Below are 17233 nucleotides of genomic sequence, written 5' to 3' on the forward strand. Positions count from 1 at the left end.
ATGTTTTTTATCTTCTTTTTCTTAGATAAGTCCCTTTAACATTTTATATAATAAGGGCTTGGTGATGATGAACTCCTTGAACTTGACTTTATCTGAGAAACACTTTACACTTAGTAGCTACATAATCTCAGACCAGTTACTCAACTTCCCTGTGTCCCAGTAACCTCATTTATAACATGGGAAAGCCTTCCTTGTAGAGTTGTTTAGAATATTAAATGAATTCATACATATAAAATTATTAGAGCCCTAAAGCCTCGATGAGAATAGGGGTTTCTGTCTGCTCTGTTTATTGCCATATTCTTAGTGTTACCAGACAGGGACTAGACCCAGAGTGGGTCTGCCTTGGGCCAGCCACTTGTGTGTGGGTTTTTGACTTTTGCAAAAAAGAGTTCACAGCAAGAATCCAGGTGACTTTGTGAGTATGTTTATTAAAGCTGGGGACAGTGAAACAAGGAGGGCCTAGGATAGTAGCAGCAACAGGAGAGAGCCTAGGCGGGGCTACCCCTGCTTTCCAGAAACGTTACAGGAAGAAAAGGAGCTTAGGTGGGGCTGTTGTCAGCTCACTGGAGAGTCAGAGAAAAGGGCCCCCAGGTTGCAAGTCTCATGGGGTCCTTCAGAATTTAGGAGATACACACCTGAGGGGGAAGAAGAGTGGGGAGGGAGTGGTGCAGGCATGCTCCCCTGCCAGGGAGGGAGAGGGAGCTGGGATCCTTGTCTTGATGGTTTTAAAGGCTGTGAGTTTATGGCTGTCTTAGGGAAGTATCCCAATAGAATATTCACCAGCTTTTCCAGGTGTAGCCTTTCAGCAGGGGGTCATTAGCTATCACAGCAGGTCCTGGCTTCATCAGCCTGGTTTTGCTGCTTTTCTGGGCCTTGAGTGAAATACAACCAAGGCCTAGATGTTATCTCTAGGAAAGAAAGGTCAGGGGGGTCTAAACCACCTGAGCAGAGATGTCCCATGGGAGGAAGGTCACCCTGGGGGCGAGGTTCGGAGTCAGTTTGCCCATTGCTAGGCACCTGGGACTTTTCTCCCTGGTGACTTTCTGTATCTGGCACTAAATTGCTCCACCAGTTTGTTCAACTTTTGTCTCAGTTTCTCTGTTTCACTTGCCAAAGAATTTCCTAGCCTCTTACTGTCCTGCCTCACCAGCTCCTAGACGAGTGCTTGGTACATAGCAGGTGTGAGTAAACATCTATTACAGGAATGACAAATACCTGGAGGAGGACAATCTTGACAACTGTTGGTCATTATTATTTCATGTAGGATATAAAAGTTTCAAATTCTTATTCCAACCATTCCCCTGCCTCGACTGTGAGTCTTCATTTCGGAAGCCATAGCATTTTTCTACAATGACACAAGGTGGCAGCATCACTCTCCTTTTGAGTTTTCAGCTCTGCTCTAGTTTGACATCCTCTAGAGAGAACTCTGCAACATCTCCGCATGCAAATTCACCAATCTGGAGTCTGTTTTTTAAATGAACAAGATTAACTGTTTGACTTATCATAAGGTTATCTCTTAACTGCCCCAATTTCTAGCTAAAGAAAGGCTCGCAGAAAAGTGAAAATATTCACACAGACCGAAGCTGTTTTACACCTACACCACGGTTTTGTGTTCTTAAACGACCCCTTTGGTAACAAATCACTACTTGGCAAATAATGAGCCCAAATCTTCCCTTTCAGTGACACAAGATGCAACAATATTGTTTCTTTTCAAGTCTATGAAAGGAGTCAAAACAAAATAGAACTTCTTTTCCTCTGTTGTTTAAATCCACTTGAGGCTGATTCTGTGGTCCCTCTAAATTACTCTGTGAAACCACTGTTGAGAAGCAGGAATGTCGGAGCACCTTTGAGGGTGAGACCGACCTTGTGGTATAAAGAAAAGAATCTTGGTTTAGAAATTGAGAGAACTGAAATTCTAGTGATGCTTTAGGAATCCCCTTACCTCCAACTTTAAACACATCTCTTATCTTTTCAACATTCAGTATCTTTATTTCAAAAATGCGGTCTGCCTTACCTACTTGAAATGAGTTCAGTGAATGTGAATACCTTTCTAACCTGTAAAGGACTCTGGTTTATGCGGAGGGAACTAATGCAAGAATCATTTCCATTTTACCTAGGGGAAAACCAGTTCTAGCCAGGTACATGGGCTTGCCTCAGTTTTCTCATCTATAAAATAGGCTAATGAGAGCAACCCCACTTACTTCAGTGAGTTGTAAGGATAAAATAAGATAATAGGGCTGAAAGCGCCTTTAAAATGGAAGTGCTCTCACTTGCACAACATTATTAGTTTAAACAAATGGCTTTTCTTGAGTTTCACAAGCGATCCCAAAGAAAACATTATGGAACTTAGTTGTCTAAAGCACAGCATGTCTGATTTACTACCTACAGAAATCTCAGAAAATTGCACATTTAAAAGAAGATGGGAATAGAGACGCTAAAGGTGTTGTTGCACTTAGTGAAAGATGAACAAAATTAAATGTTTAGAGTTTTTTGGAGTATGCAAAGTTAGCAGTTAACAAACACTTTTTGAATATGTGTATTTCAATTAGGTGTATTGTGTGCTTCTGCAGCACATATACTAAATTAGGTGTATGGGAAGTAAAGTGTTCATTCAAAATATTAACATTCAACTAACATTTGTCAACTGCTTGTTGTGCACCAGCTATTTTCCAATGTATTACTTCATTTTTAATGTTTTAGTTCCCAGAAGCAGAGAAAAAATGTCAGCCCCATTTAAGAGTCAAGGAAACTGAGATTTAGAGAAGTTGCTCAGCTTGCCTCAGGTCAAACAGCAGATCTAAAATAGTCAGACCTCAAATCCTCTGCTCCTTCCTGTCTTTTGTCAGAAGTGTTACTGTGGATGCCTCTATTCTGTCCTGTGGGAGCACTCAGGAGAGAGTCCAACAATAGTAGCAAATCAGCAATGTTTGTCTAGTAAAAACCAGAGGTGGGCCTGGCTGCTGTGCTTCAGTCAGTTGCAGGGCTGTCTGGTGATTGAAAGGTTGCGGGTTCGATTCCCGGTCAGGGCACATACCTAGGTTGCACGTTTGATACCCATTCCAAATGACAGTCCCTGGTCTGGGCGTGTATGGGAGGCAACCAACCAATGCTTCTCACTGGCATCAATGTTTCTCTCTTTTCCTTCCTCTCTCTCTAAAAGCAATGGGTAAAACAAAACAAAAACAAACAAACAAAAAACCAGAGTTGGAATATAAATGGAAAACTAGAGGTTTTAAAGGACCTGGATAAATGGGTACTTAGTAGCCCAGACTCATCTGTTTTTTTTAACTGAATGTCAATGGCTTGGGAAATTTGGGCTCTGACCTTTGGACTACATGCCTTTATGTAAAGGGGACTCAGTTCTCTCTCTCTCTCTCAAATATTTCCAGAGCCAATTCATGCCTTTTTGAAAAAATTTAAAAAATGATTAATTATTGAATGTTAGGGGTTAAAAAGAGAGAAATAAAATATGAGGTAACAAGATCTTAGAAATGAGGCCACTTATATCTCTTGGGACGTGTCAGTCACTTGAGAATGATGTGCCGCCGTTGCCGCACATGATAAGTCTGTCTTCGGGCGTTCATCCCTGCCAATGCTGTGGTTTTCATACAGGCGAGTTCAGTGATCTGGATGCCACTTGAGGTGTGAATTTTGGTAAGCTACGTTTACCAGGGATTCTAATCACTTAATTACTTTGAAATGACACCATTCTAAACTATCAAGTCAGTTCTGTGTCATTTTACTTGCTAATTAGATTGTTCAATTTTAGGGTTTAAAGCAAATGTTTGTTCAGATGTATGTATCTGGTAGGCTGTTTTATTTTTTATCATCTAAAGAATGATATTGACACTATATTTATGACTATTCACGTCACTTTTAATGAGTCTCTGTAGTGTCCTGTTCTCTTGAAGAATTATCCAAATATACTTGCTTGCATACAACTACATAAATCAATTAACACTATGATCTTTTTGTTATGGAAAAAATATAGACCATACACCCTTGTAAATAGAAATGTAAAACTCTCATTTAAACATTCATTGATTTTCCCTTATATTCACCCCTGGAATAACTGATCTTTATCCTTCTTAATGATTAGTTGAGTTTAGTCCAGAGAACCTTAAAAGCAAAATGGGTTCCTAGTGTTCAATCCAGTGCCGGCTAAAATGATAATCTTACCCTGTACTTTTGAAGAGCCCAACAATGATTGCTGAGTTATAGTACCATTGAACTATGGCAAAGGTCTGGCTTTTAAAAATGTTTATTCTTGAATTAATAAACGTCATTTCAAAGATAAAAGGAAGGGAGGTAACTAAAATTCAGACAATAGAACAGAGTAGTAGATGGTGGAATATAAGTGGCCTTCTGAGGGGCACAGATGCCCAAGGACTTTTTGAACTCCAAGAAGGAAAAGGTCAGAGTAGCGTGTAGTTTCAGGATGACTAGCACCTTTAGGTTGAAATTTCAAAGATAGGTTTGGTGAGTTGGAACTTGAGGATGATTATAATTGTGAAGAGGGTTGGATGGCCAAGGGAGAGACACTGGAATCCCTGAATTCCTTTTAAAATGTCAAGAAAGATGAAATTGGCCTTGCATTGTTTCTGCCATGTTAACATTTCAAGAGAAGGTATTTCTCACTGAAAATCTACCTAAGGAATCTGTTCTGTTAGTTGCCCTGGCTTGTACTTGTTGCTATTCTTTTTTTCTTCTGTACTGTGTCCCAGCTTCAGCACTGTCTTGGGGATTCATTTACTCTTGCTTCCCCTTACTGTCTGGACTTGAGTTTAATTCAGCAGCCACTCAGCCCTGTGCCAGGTACTGGGGAGATGCTGTGAAGCTGAGACAGTGGACTAGTCTTTACTAACTATAACACCTAATCATACTGTGATGTGTGCTACCACACTGTTATAAACAAAGTGTCAAAGGTGAAGTTAATTCTGTCCAGGGGTCAAGAAAGGGCGCAGAGAGAAGGTGGCACTTCAGAGGATGGGCCCTAACGGGAGAGAAGCGTTCTGGAAGCTAGAGAAGGGATGGATTTGCACTGTAGGCAGAGGGAGTAGGAGGGCAAGGGGGAGTGTGAAAAGACTGTTTGAGAAAGGGCCAGTGGCTGATGGTGACTGGGTATAGGGTTATGAACCCCATAACAAGTCAGTATAAATGTATTAAAAAGCTACTGGACGCCTAAAAAGAGACATCTGGAAGAAATGTTCACTCATTGTTCACTGTGTGTTTAGCTCCCTGCTAGGCACTAGAACATATAAGGAAAGCCCTTGCCCTGGGAACGTTTACCTGGAAGAAATATTAAGTAACTAAGTTGCACAAAATAATTTGAAAATAATGTGACAGTCTAAGGCAAAACATTAGACTACCCAACAACTCAAGCTGAAGACAACACCTCCAGTGAGTACTCCTGCCCCTGGGCTTCCCCTCCATACCTCCAGAGGGGCCCAGGCAGGCTGAGGCCCACTGAGCTAGCCCAGGGCTTTGAGGGCTTGAGACTCCTTCACTCAGAAACAGGGGTAAATGCCATGAAACCCACATAGTGCACTTCCTGTGTACCTGACATTTTTCTAGGTGCTTATATGGGTAAACTGATTAAATTTCTATAATTACTCTATTTGGGAGAAAGCATCATCTCCAGTTTACATGTGGGGAAACTCTGGCAAAGAGCCACAGCCAGGAATTGAGTCCACGGAGTCTAGCTCCAGAGTCCTGCAGTCTGTTTTTTTCATGTTACTATTCTCAGAATATAGCACAGTATAGGTGTTGGGTATTAAGATCTTAAAAAAAAACCAAAGACAGTTTTCCTTGAGCATTTTCAGGATAATGCGATTCAAATTAAAGACGGGGAAAACAGACTTTAAAACCTCAAATTTGTGAGGAGAAATGCATTTTAGCTACACAGCCTTAACTTGCTGGCCCAAGGCCAGCAAGAATTTTTTTTTTTTTCAAATTTATATGTATTTTTCCTTTTGTGACAATCTGATGTTTCTGAACGCTAGGGGCTCCCTGATTCTCTGGCTTGAGAGTAACTTTTTCTTTTAGATTTTTTTAAAGGGGGTGGGGGAAAATGTGGCCTTAATTATGCTACGTCTTAGGCAGCTTAAGGAAGGGGCTGTGCTTTCTGAATCCCTTCAGAGCCAAGTGAGGAGGGCCCTCTTGTTCCCTCTCTCTCTTTTTAAAGGACCTCGTGAAATAAAAGTGCAGAAAACAAACCCGAGGCGATCACAACTGCAGCCGCGGCGGCGGCAGCACAGCAACAGGAGGAGGAAAAGTTGGAGTTGGGGCCGGCGCTCCGGAGAGGCTGGGCTGCGCGCAGCTCTCATTCATTAAGTCACCTAGCTGCGGAGGAAGGTGGTGGAGCGCCCGCGCTGCCCACTAGCTCGCTCGAGCTCACAGACTCGCGCCAACCCAGCGCCTCTCGAGCAGCGCAGCTCTGCAAAAGTTTCTGCTCGGGATTTGGCTTTCTTCCCCTTGGACTTTCGAACGATTTGGGGTTGAGAAAGGAAAGAAAACGGAGGCACTCAAGGGGAGCAGAAAACACCACCATCTGCGTTGAGAGCAGGCAGCGAAGTCGCACTCTCGCCTCCGAGCCCCAAACCCGGGCCGACCCCCCGACCCTCCCGAGCAGCCTCGGCCAAGAAGCGACCCCAGCGTCTGGGTGTGTGGCTGCTGTTGCGGGGCGTCTTCGCGGGGCGGGAGGCTCGCGCCGCAGCCAGCGCCATGCAAAACTACAAGTACGACAAGGCGATCGTCCCGGAGAGCAAGAACGGCGGCAGCCCTTCGCTCAACAACAACCCGAGGAAGGGCGGCAGCAAGCGGGCGCTGCTCATCTGCCTCGACCTCTTTTGCCTCTTTATGGGTGAGCCCAGCCCCGCTGTCCCTTGGCCCCTGGGCCCCTCGGCTCTCGGCGCGGGTCCCAGCCCGGCGGGGTGCCTGCGCGCTGGGCTCCGCACTTCCTCGCTGGCGCGGGGCCGCCGGCCGGCCGCGTCTCCGGACGCTGCCGCGCTGTCAGTCCCTGGAGGCCCCCACAGCCTTCTTGGGGAGACTTCGGTCTCCTTTTGGCCCCCTGGCCCTCGCCCTCCCCGATCCCACGGACTTCCCGGCCTGAACATGAATGTTTGGGCGTGCTTAGGCTTTCGCGGGCAACTGTAAACCCACTCCTTAAAAGCCGTCACCGCTTGGAAGCCCAGGCGGAATCCCACGGGAAATGTGGGTTCATCCCTTTAGTTAGGGGAAGTTGGTTGAACCATGAACTAGAGCCAGCGCATAGCTTGTTGCCCTCCATCCAAGTAAAATGGATCTGCTGGAGCGCCGGGCTCCTGCCCGGAGCCGAGCTGCCTTCCCCTGACTGTATGTAAACATCCAACCCCTTCCGCCGTTGCTGCCCCGGCCAGGCCAGATCTGAAAGCTGGCCTTTCCACTTGCTCCTCTCTTCAGCGACCCCCCAGGGCTTTAGAAGGTGCTCTCTAGGGAACTGATGGGTGGTACCCATTCTGTAGTGACTACTTCTTAAGCGCCTACTGTGTGCCAGGGGGTAATTTTAACTAGCTCCCTGACTCGGTGCTGTTCGGGTGAAGAGCCCCATTTCACCGATGAGGAAACTGAGGCACTGGGAAAACAAGCCACAGTCAAGTTTTCGGACCACAATTAATGCACCTCAGAAAGCTGAGACGATAGTCCACTGTTGTTTATCAAACTAGTTGGGAGGGCTGTGGGAGTAAAAGGAATTGGAGTGGGAGAGTAAGGATTTATGAACTCGGTGCAGGGAGGGAAAAGCTATTGACACGAATCTGCAGAAGTTCCAAGGTTGAAGTCAGCGTAGTTTTTTTTTTTTGTTTGTTCGTTTTGTTTTGTTTTTCAAAGCGAATCGTGGTGTAATGGAAAGAGCACAGGACTTGTCATCAGAACCCAGCCCCTCTGCAACTTCTCTGGTGTGCCACCTAACTGCCTTATTGGCCTTAGTTTCCTCATCAGTTGAGTGAGTGGGCTGAACTTGATGCTCTACAAGGCCCCTTCCTGCATTAAGAACTCGGATTTGGTCCAGGAGCTGCTCTGCCAACTCTGCTAACTGAGAAACATCTGTGTTCCCTATTCAGTTCCCTTAAAATAGAACTCCTGCACTGAAACTTAACATCCCCTTTGAAATGGATTTGTCTAGGCAGATTGTGCAAACCAGGGATCTCTTGGGCTGGACTCAAACTACCTCTGTTTATGACTCTCTGTAGCAGGGTCCTTTGGCTTGCCGACCCATAGTAAATTCTGAGAGTCAAAGAAAGATGGGACTCTAAAGGATTTAAAAATTGTGCTGTGTGCATAGGAGGAAAGGTGACTGAAAATTCCATCCCCACCTCTTCTTGGAAATTCAACATTAAGATGCTATGTAAGGAATTGTCACTGGGGGGCCCACCTTCCTGAAAGTGACTGGCTTATTATCATGCACAGTGGGAAGATGAATACTTTCTTTGCCAAACTATTGAATTTTTAAAAGACCCTCTCTGGTTCTGGGGAGAATCAGGAAATGCTAAACATATTGAATCTGTTCACTGTAAACTTGCCTGGAGCTTCCAGTGTTTATTGGTGTGCTGGGTTGGTGGTAGGGTGAGCGAGTGCTTCCTTGCCAGCCGGTGCAGTGTGCCTCCTACTGACCTACTTTGTGATTAGGAAAGCCCAGCTGGCATATGCTTGACAGCCTTTGTGGCCTTATTGCTCTCCTCCAGTCCCAAAAGATGGTGTATTATTATTATTGAACGAGAAAGACTGTGAAGGAATTTGCAAAAAGACACACTATCAGTGATGCTTTAGGCAGGGACATGGAAACCCCAAGCTGCTCTGCTGGGCATGGAAAGTGTACGGAAGGTCTATGTTTCACCTGCCCCAACTCTCCCTGCCCCCAGCCCCATCACCCAAAGCTAATATTCTAAACCTAGTTATTATGTTTACTCACTGTTGGCCTGTTTAAGTAAGTGATTTTGTTTACCTCTAAAAAGTAATGGTAACAGAACCTTGTATTTTATTACCAGACACACAGCTATCCATTTAATGTATGTGCCTTGCCATTAAAGCCATGACAACTAAGTCATTTTCAAAGTGACTTATCAGTGCCCCCCCCCCCCGCGTAGGCCTAATTACAATACCACTCATTTAATACCTCTAACAACGTTAGTGGGGAAACCTGTAAGGCAAATATTTACTTGAGAAATTTATGCAAGAGAACTCTATTTGGCTCTCAAAAGAAAATTAATAACACAACATGTGATTTTAATATTCCACACACCAAAGTCCTGAAAAAAATTGTTTCTACTTGCTTCACTTTTTGCCTAAAACTGTCAGTATGGTTTAATTTTTATGTAGTTTATTGATCATATGGTCTGGATTACAGGGCACTAATATATTAAAAAGAGAGAAATAGTTTTCTGTTTATTCTCTCATAGGAATATACACCAAGCTTCATCTTCTTGTATCTGGAAAAAATAAAAGCCCATGTGCTGTGCAACTGGAAATATGCAAGCAGTTTAACTTGTTCCACATACCTTTACAGAATGTTAAATCATTGGTGAAAAAAACAAAAGTCCACTCGTTTGAAGGCCAAGAGTCCAGTGTCAGAGAACACCAGTGGGAGTTTACCTTCCAGTGAACAGCTATTTTTACCTTTGCCGACTAATTGTTTTTATAAATACAGTTATGAATCTTTGCATGATAGTTATTCTGAAATGGGTTTTGTTTCGCTTGCAATTAAGTAATATATACACACCTCCTGTTTTCTGTGCCTTGGTTCTGGTGTGTGAGGTTACAGGAGAGCAGCAGAGAGTATTCTCAGGCAAGAAGGGAGGTGCATCTACTACTGTTAGCTTATTTTTAATATGAACTAGTTTATGTACTCTTCACTAAAACCCTCATGAAGAGATTATCTCCACTTTATAGGTGAGGAAACCAAGTATCAGAGAAAGGAAGGACATACTGAAGCCGATTGGGGTTGGTGTTGAATTCTCAGTGAGCGACTGGAGTCCATCCCCCTTCCTGTTCCTATCTCAAGAATCTTGAAACTCAGATTCTCATCAGTAAATCCTGAAACTCAGTTTGCAGAAAATCCTGCTTTTCCACATTTCTTCCTAGTTACCCATTTGCACCTAAGCAGATAGATAAAGGCTGTTCAACTCTGCTGGTTGGTTGTATGGCCTTGTTTGGATTTGGGGCTAGTTCTAGTACTAATTCCCAGATTTGGAGGCACCTTTTACCCCACGAGACAGTGGTTCCAAAGAAGGAACACAAAGCAACACATGGCTGTTCCACAACACAGAGTTTTGGGAAATCTATGTTGAATGTCCGTTTCTGTGCCTTGTCTTCCCTCTTCCCTATCCCCCTCCCTAGATACAGATAGAGGGCCTTCTTCCAACCCATACACTTGGCTGGGTTGGCAGTTTAGACAGGTCCAGCTTTTTGCCCTGTGGTCCTTGTTCAAGGTTCTTCATCTTCTGAGTTCAGTTAGCTCATTTGCAAATGATAATCAGAAGGGGCACTAACTACATTGCTGTGAGGATCAGAAGAAACATTGGGTATGAAATTTATTTTGTCACCTCTCAAGAGGTGGACAAATGCAAGGGATGAATAATCTGGAGCCCCGGATGAAGTTTTTGTGGTTGTCTTCTTATCTTGTGTCTCACTGGTAGATTAGATCGTGAAGTATATACTCAGTAATGATGTTATAGTGAAGAACACAAACCATTCACTGCACATAGCAGAAAGGCATATTTGCCCAGTAAATTGAGAATGGGTGATTTCTATTCATTGTTCATCTAAACTTTATCAGAATTCTTGAGCCCTAGATTACCATCTAATCCTCTTTAGAGAAAGTTCTTTTGATCAGAAAGACTGTTCTTCATTTATTTGGCTTTTGATACCAGGAAGTAAGTTAGCTAAGTACCAGGATGGGATGTTTAAGGAATCGGGTGGTGGTCCGGTTAGTCTGAAGGTCCTGATTCCTGTTCCATTTCCCACCAGAAGGCAAAGTCACTGGGTGGAGAGTCATGAGGCAAGGAGAAAGAGGTTCAAAGAGGCAGAGGTTGAATTTGGACAGTCAGCCACCTTGCTATATAATTTATTTATTCCAAAATGTTTCTGGACATTTCCCAGTTTGCCATTAAATGGTTAAGATGTAATTCTAGCACCAGTGCCATATATGGGATACTTAGAATCATCATCTGTTATTAAACTATTCACTTTTAATAGTGAGAGGAAGGCAGTGTTGTATAGTGAAGAGAGAATGGGCGATTTGGAAGCTTCAGATCCCTGTCCATCCACTGCCACCATCTAGTTGTGAGGTTGCGGATAAAAGTAAGCTTTCAATGGATCTCAGTTCTTTTCCCCCATTGGTACAATGGCTGGTCGGGCGAGATCATGTCTATTGTCTAAGGCTGCCATGCAACATTCAGTGACCAATTTCAAGAAATGACATTCACATGTGTTGACTGTCTCCCTCATGTACACTGTCTGTTTAGCTCTTCATTGTACATAACCTCACTGAGTCCTCGCAACGATGAGGAGCCTACGGAAACAAGTTCTGGTCCTATGCTGCTACTACCTGGCTGTGTGACTTGGTGGAAATTCACTTGACTTTCCTGGGCCTTTGTTTCTTTATCATTGCAACAAAAGGAAGGGACTAGATAATCTCTCAGACCCCTTCTAGCTCTAACAATTTTATTGGTTTGTGCTGGTAGGTATTGTGATGTAGAAACTAAGTAATTACTTCTCTTTTAACAATATGTTAACATGTTTCACCAAAGAACTGGTGCTGACAATTTGCTTACCTTGGTGATTATTCTGGAGAGATGGTAAGCACTTTTTCTGGAGTTAACCCAATGTATGGAAGAATGGGCTAGACTTCTCCTTGGGGGGATGTGTGCTCTCATCTGCCTGCTGAAATTTATACTAATCACAAGCAAACAAATAAATAAGGTGACCTTCCTGCTTTCTGTTGCTCTGTTATTATATTCACTAAGTATAGGTTTTTAATAACTCAATAGGTTTTCGTAGCTTAATCTACATGTGAAGCACAGAATATAGGAACAGATCTTCATTAATCAACTGGTGAACCATCTAGTTGAGCATCCTGCATGGACTGAAATAAAGAAGGGAACTTCTATTCAGTAGGTAGGCCCAGCTGACTCTCCTGGGATAGCTGAAAACCTCTATTTTCTCTTGTCCAGAATGGCTTTTTTTCTTTGCTCCTTTTCCCTTAATTTTCTCATATACTTAATAGATATACCATGGGGGTGTAGCTGCCTTTGGGGGAGACTACTAAAACCAGAGTGGGTGGCCTTTTCCACTATTAGCCCTTTGGATTTCCTGTCCATTTTGGAGTCTTCCACCCCCCCGGCGTCCTGCGCTGTTGTTCTGGCTGCCAAGCCCCTTGGTCACCCCATGATGCTAACGAGACCATAGGAAGGACTTTTTCCCAGCGTAGGCAGTTATATTTACGGAGAAACTCTACCCTGTGTGCCAGCCAGTTCAATTCAGTACACATTGTTTGAATAGTCATGATCTATTTTGGGGATGCCCTCTATTGTCAATATTACACAAATTCACTTAATAAGGAGACCCACTTGGTGTGAAATACAGATTCTCAGACCCCTTCCTGGGACAGGACAATTCAGTAGGCTTTGGGCCAGTGCCTGGGATTTTTGTATTTTATCAAAGCTTCTTGTGATTCTTATCAGGCCATTTGAGAATTACTATGGTGTTTAGTAGCTGATGTCTTAAGGGCAATTGATTTATGCAAAGGGCTTTTTGTCCCTGTACTGAATGCTCTGGCACTTGCCACATTGTTAGATGTCTGTACTTTTTTTTTTCATTTGTGGCTAGTATACCTGTCTTTTTCAGTAAAGACAATCCAGCTTGTTATAGTTCGTCAAAGGGAAAAAATTACCTCTGGGTGCCACCCTGAGGTCTGCTGTGATTTTTAGTGCAAGGACTTGGGAGTGTTTCCTAATTGTCGAGAGGCTGGGATTTGTTCTTATTCTGGGTTCCAAACTGAGTTCTAGGTAGTTGATGTTGGCAGCTAACTGGCCACTTTGTATAAATAAGGTGTTAACACTATAAATATTTTCTTTTGAGATACTGAAGTTTGTGTGTGAATAAAAAATGAATGGAATAAATTAGATTCCCCAACAGAGCCTTTAAAAGATCAAAATTAGCTTGGCAAAGTATTGTAGAAATAATACAAGATTTGGATTCATGTACAGATGGACTTGAACCTTGACGTAACGCTAAGATAGGTGTGACCTGGGCAAAAATTATTTAACCTTTTCAGGCTTCAGTTTTCTGATCTGTAAAGGAAATAAACAAACTAGTGACACCCCTGTGTGATGATACTCAGATGACATCATGGATCTGCAAGCACTTTGAAAAGTTAAAAAACATGTACTTTGAAAAGTTAAAAAGCATGTACTATTAGGTATTATGTTGGTCATGTTATTCATAGTAACAGTGGTAATTTCCTTTCCTTCCCAGTGCCCTCAGTCCCAGTGGTTCTGTGGAATCCTCTTTCATTTTTTGACACCAGTGTTGCCTAAAATATATGAGTAGAAAAAATTGTGAGGAGAATCATAAGCAAAAAGCAGGCAGAAGGAACATAAATGTTTCTCATTAGCTGAAGAAGAGCAGTGGCAGGTTTCCTGGTCTGGGAAAGTTATATTGTAGGAGCCTCAGCTGCCTTTGGTGGCTGTTTGTCCCCCTTCCCCTCCCCCTTCAGGAAGATGGCCATATCATCTTAAGAGAAAGACAAATGCCCCGTAGGAGAGTGGAAGGAGATTTGGACAAATGGTCTCATTTAGCATTAACTCTTCTCTATCTTTTGTCAGCCCAGGGCAAAACCTAACTAAATAACATTGCTGTGATTGAAAGTTATCAAAAATGCTTGTTTATCCAGGGTACTCTGCATATTTGTTGAAGAAAGGAGTAACTGTTCTGATGATCATCTTTATTATTCATGCTAACATGTGATATAGATATTAGATCCCTTTTATAGATGAGGCAACTGCAGCCCAGAGAAGTTAGGTAACTCACACAAGGACACCCAGCTCCTAGGCAGTCATCAGAGCTCTTGTCAGCTTAGCTTGCTGCCCACTTTTCAGTGCAATTAATGCAAAGAAGACTCGCTCTTTTCCATTTCATTCCACTTTATTTATTTCAATTGTATTGAGTCAGAATATGTATAGAAGGTTCTATAGGACTCAGTAAAGGACACAGATGTGAGTCTTAACACAAGGATCAGTTTGAATAGTGGACGAGACAGAGTTTTACATAAATAATTGTGAAATAGCTTAGAGTGTGCTGAATGAGCCTCTCGGTGGACATAATAAAATACCATCAGAACAATTCTTCATTGTCTAGATTCATGGAACTTGAAAGTACCTTAGAGATAGCATTATCAACAATGCCAAGGTCATTTTTTATCTTGGTCACTAAAGCAGGTCTCTTTGAACAGGGGAAGGTTGGAGGTCTGAGGGGTAAAGCACAGGCTTTAGCGTCAGACAGATGGGAAGTTACTTACTGTATAAGCTTAAGCAAGTTACTGGAGGTCGCTGAGGCCTCAGCTATCCCATTTGTAAGATGGGATAATATATGCACGTGAAGTTGTGAGGATATGCCTGGCATAGAGCATGGTGCATGCACACCCCACTCAACAGGTGGTCGCTGCTCTCATCACTGTGACCATGGACTCCTACTCCGTGCCCTGGATTCATGTGTGGTGAGCCCGAGGCCTGGACTGGTTAGTAATTAATTGTTCAGTTATAGTGAAAGAGCAGGGCCTAGAACCAAGGTCTTGGCTTTCAACCATTTTATTTTTCTGGTGTTTACTTGTCAGTTTGAAATTTGATGCCATGTGTGAGGCAGAGTTCTCCAGAGAGCTTAGGCTCTTCTTTCTCTTGCCTGCATCTATTAAGAGAGGAACAAGACAAACAGGTTTAACTTCTAATCCAGATCAGTTGGTGGTAACTGAGTGAGGCCAGAGATACATGGGACCAATTTGAAGGACCAGACCATTTCTGATATATTACTTTTCTTCAAACAGGTGCATGTTCTAGAAAATGCTTATTACCAAAGACAGCTGCTGACTGATTCAAGCTTAAACAGGCACCATCTTTTTCAAATGATGTATTCAAAGGAGAGAAAAAGAGAACCCATATTTTCCAAGTTTTGCTTTTTAAAAACTTCTCCACCATCTCTTGAGGTAGAAATTATTCTAATTTGACTGAGGAGGAAACTGAGTCTCAGATTAAATAAGTTTGTCAAGGTCATGCATTAATCAGCGGACATTCAAAAGAAGTCTAGGTCAAGTTCTTGAACATCCTTATGAAACTATTCTTCCTTTAGATCCTGATTAAATTATAAATTATAATCTGCATTAAAATCCCCAAATTTAAAACAAACCAAACAAAATAACACACATAAGACCCAGTTGGAAACTTTTGAAAGAAAGTTGATTTCTGTGTGCTTTGAAAGTATACGTTGCAATCAGAGTATTGGTGGTAAGTGTGTTTTTGAGGTTTGTCATAAATGAACTAAATTATATGCCTAGAGAGTTGTGCAGAGAAATGCAAATCAGTGTAAGCGCCTTGTCATAATGAGCAGTATGCTTTGGTTCCTGTTTATGCATCCCTAAAACATGTAATACACGTGATTATATTGACACGAAGGAAGCTGTTCTCATTGATGGTTTCTGTATATCTGGCCCCCAAACTAGTCTGTGGTATCAATCATGTAATTTCTAGAGAGTCCGCTTAGTTGTCTATGTTTGTATCTGTCTTTTCAAGTACACATCTTCTGCATGTGTTTCTTGAGCATCTACTAGATCTAGGGGATTCCTTGCCTTCTAAGAATTCCTAGGCTGTGTGTGTGCATGTGCATGCGTGTGGGCGTGCGCGCACACAAACACACACACTGATGCTGACTTTGTAGTAGTACAGAAGAGACAAATTTGGTGACAGTGATGAAATTTGCTTAAGGGCATGGACCTGGAAATACCTTTAGCCATGCAGGGGTAGAGGGTATTGTGGCTAGGGTCACAGCAGTGCTAAGACTCTTGGGAAGGGTGAGGAGTACAACAAGTATGGTGTGTTTGCACTGAGTGGGGCAATGATGGTCTAGGAGATGGGACTAGAGAAATAGGCTGGAGCCAGATTATAAAAATAAAAGCAGGCTGCAAATGGCAGGCAGCTAGGAAACTTGAACTTTATTTGGGAGGACCAGCAGAGCAAATAAAGTTTTATTTTTGTTTTCGTTTTCCTTTCATTATGGAACATTTCATATAGAAACTAAACACAATCTAGAGTGAGGGGTGGAATTGCTGGGTCATAGGGTTAACTTAATGTTTAACTTTCTGAGGAACTGCCAAAGTGTTTTGCCAAAGTGGCTGCACCATTTTAGAAATAACACAAGGTTAAAATATTAAGAACAAAATACAGAAGTTTTACAGACAATACTTAGACTGACATATTTGTGAAAAAAAGTAAGAGGAGATTAAGTTGATTCATGTTGATTGCTGGGCTTGAGGGGAGGAAAATTGGAGGTGGAGAGGAGAGAACAGTTGGGAAGCACAGGAGAGCGGTACCTAAGGCATGGGTGGGGGGAGGAGGATGGGCAAGAAACAGGTAACAGGTAGCTCATGATACTCTGGTTGGGAACTTCTGAACTGTGAGGATGCCGCTCCCTCCACTTCAGATGCAGTGTTTATAGAAAACTTACAAAATCCTTATTATAGGATTAGTAAATGCTTATGTTCATAGCCTTATTGGAAAGATGAGGCTGTAAGTTATCTTTTTTTTTTTTTGGCTTGGAATTTTTAAATTTCTCAAATGCCCCTTGAAATAAACAGGCCATTAGAAATCTTTTTGGTTTATAGAGACAGTTGTTCTTGGGTAACAATGGTATTTAAAAAACAGTTTTATTAAGATATAATTAATCATGCCATACAATTCATCCATATAAAGTGTATAGTTTACTGGCTTTTAGTGTATTCACAGAGTTGGGCAACCATCACCATTATCAACTTTAGCACATTGTCATCATTCCAATAAGAAACCTGTTGTCATATTAGTCACTCCAGGTCTGCCCTCCTGCCCCTGAGACCCCCCTGCCCTCATCCCATGGCAGCCACTAATCAATGTTCTGTTTCTATAGATTTGCCTGTCTGGACATTTCATGTGTAAGTGGAATCATATATTGTGGTCTT

General features: G+C 42.5%; 1 protein-coding gene across 1 annotated transcript in view; it reads left to right on the plus strand.

Moving 5' to 3' along the window:
• The first annotated feature begins 6141 nt into the window (after positions 1-6141).
• Positions 6142-17233, plus strand: part of PLPP3 (phospholipid phosphatase 3) — a 79633-nt gene continuing 68541 nt past the window's right edge. The window contains exon 1 of the mRNA XM_045858014.1: positions 6142-6862. Within this exon, the coding sequence (XP_045713970.1) occupies positions 6724-6862 (139 nt within the window). The 5' untranslated portion in view covers positions 6142-6723. The remainder of the gene's footprint in view (positions 6863-17233) is intronic.

The sequence above is a fragment of the Phyllostomus hastatus genome, unplaced genomic scaffold (assembly GCF_019186645.2).
Source record: "Phyllostomus hastatus isolate PE091 unplaced genomic scaffold, TTU_PhHast_1.1 phas_contig_147, whole genome shotgun sequence".
Classification (NCBI taxonomy): Eukaryota; Metazoa; Chordata; class Mammalia; order Chiroptera; family Phyllostomidae; genus Phyllostomus; species Phyllostomus hastatus.